This window comes from Eimeria mitis, genomic scaffold, assembly GCF_000499745.2.
Source record: "Eimeria mitis Houghton genomic scaffold, Emh_scaff1066, whole genome shotgun sequence".
In the NCBI taxonomy this organism is placed as follows: domain Eukaryota; phylum Apicomplexa; class Conoidasida; order Eucoccidiorida; family Eimeriidae; genus Eimeria; species Eimeria mitis.
Window position 1 is genome coordinate 5,999 of NW_013567397.1, and position 2,042 is coordinate 8,040.

Below are 2,042 nucleotides of genomic sequence, written 5' to 3' on the forward strand. Positions count from 1 at the left end.
TATGCATGCATACGACTATCAGCCAAGTGCAGTTACCCTCTGCTGTCGCTGCTGCTGTTGCTGAGCGCGCAGCAGCAGCAGCAGCAGCAGCAGCAACAGCAACAGCAGCAGCAGCTCTAGGACCTTCTCCTGCAATCTCCCTTGCTGCTGCTGCTGCTGCTGCTGCTGTTGTTGCTGCAGTTGCTGCTGCTGTATAATCTAATATCTTACAGGGCTAATTTGCTGTGTGTCTTGCTGCGGTTGCTGCTGCTGCAGCTGCAGCTGCTGCTGCAGCTGCAACTGCTGCTGCTGCACCTGCTGCTGCACCTGCTGCTGCTGCTGCTGCTGCTGCTGCTGCTGCTGCTGCTGCTGCTGCAGGGCAAGACGAGCAAAGGCCTCATCTATCTCTTCGTTTGTAAATCCTTTGCGCTGCAGAAATTCTCTCTTTACACCACCAGCAGCACCAGATACTGCACACAAACCCTAAACCCTAAACCCTAAACCCTAAACCCTAAACCCTAAACCCTAAACCCTTTAGGTTGCCGCAAAGAGAACACGAAAGATGCTGCAGATGCTGCGGCATATGCATAATATATATATATATATATATATTTATTTATTTATTTATATTTATTTATTTATTTATATTAGGGTTTAGGGTTTAGGGTTTAGGGTTTACTTGCTGGATGAGAGAGGAACCGAACACCATTTGTTATTTTCTCCTCTCGTGCTGTTGCTGCTGCTGCTGCAGCAGCAGCAGCTGCTGCTGCTGCTGCTGTGGATGCTGTATCATCGCTGCTGCTGCGGAGGAGCTGCAGCTGCTGCTGCTGTTGCTGCTGCTGTTGCAGCTGCAGCTGCAGTTGCTTCTGCTGATTCTGTATTTGTTCCTGCTGCAGCAGTTGTTGTTGCTGCTGCAACTGCTGCTGCTGCTGCTGCTGCGCCGCAGCAGCAGCAGCAGCAGGAGGGTACAGCTGCATACCCGGCAGGGGCCCCCCTGAAGCAGCAAGAGGAACATAGGGGCCCCCGGGGGCCCCCCAGCTGTACCCATATGGCGTATAAGCAGTAGTAAGATAGGGAGGTGCAGCAGAAGAGAAGAAAGGAAAGGGGGGCCCCCCGGGGGGCCCCCCTGGGGGCCCCCCTGCTGCATAGGCAGCATATGGATATGGGGGGCCCCCGGGGGCCCCGGGGGCCCCCGTACCCTCTGCATGCAGGGGGGCCCCAGATACCCAAGGGGGGCCCCCAGCACCTCCTGCTGCTGCTGCTGCTGGCGCTGCCGGTTGCTGCTTATAAGCAGCAGCTGCTGCTGCTGGGGGGCCCCCTGCAGCGGGTGGGGGCCCCTGAGAGGGCCTCTCAGCAGCAGGAGCTGGTGTAGCAACAGGCGGAGGAGGAACAGCAGCAGCAGCAGCAGGAGCTGCTGCAGCAGCAGCAGGAGCTGCTGCTGCAGCGGCAGCAGCAGCAGCAGGAGCTGCAGCAGCAGGAGCTGCTGCAGCAGGAGCTGCTGCAGCGGGAGCTGCTGCAGCAGGCGCAGCTGCCTCGGGGGGGCCCCCGGGGGGGCCCCCAGGGGGCCCCCCCGTCTCTGCTGCTTGAGCTGACGTCATGGGGCCCCCAGGGGCCCCCGAAGGGTTTAGGGGCCCCCAGGAGAGGGTACCGTGTAGGGGCCCCTAGCAGCAGGTGAGCTGCTGCAGCAGTGTGCTGGGCGCTGCAGCAGCAGCAGCAACAACAACAACAGCAGCAGCAGCAGCAGCAGCAGCAACTGCAGCAGCAGCAGAAAGAAGAGTTGAAATAAATAAAATAAAGACAAAAAAAAAGAAGAGAAAGAGCTGCTGCTGCTGCTGCAGCAAAAACTACAGAGACAGTCAAATAGCCGGGCGAGACAGCAGAGGTGTCGAGCGACTGCTGCTGCTGCTGCTGCTGCTGCTGCTGCTGCTGCTGTTGCTGCTGCTGCTGCTGCTGCTGTCGCATGCAGCCAGGGGGCCCCTGTACCTCCTGCTGCTGCTGCAGCAGCTAAACGCTAGACACCAAACCCTAAACCCTAATCCTCATGCCTTAAACACGAACCCCTA

General features: G+C 58.3%; 1 protein-coding gene across 1 annotated transcript in view; it reads right to left on the minus strand.

Moving 5' to 3' along the window:
• Nucleotides 1–1,577, minus strand: part of EMH_0028650 (uncharacterized protein) — a gene marked incomplete at both ends in the record, with an annotated part of 6,180 nt that extends 4,603 nt beyond the window's left edge. Inside the window, 3 exon segments of the mRNA XM_013494181.1 lie at nucleotides 211–449; nucleotides 659–973; nucleotides 1,178–1,577. Of these exon segments, the coding sequence (XP_013349635.1) occupies nucleotides 211–449; nucleotides 659–973; nucleotides 1,178–1,577 (954 nt within the window).
• Between the last annotated feature and the right edge of the window lie 465 nt (nucleotides 1,578–2,042).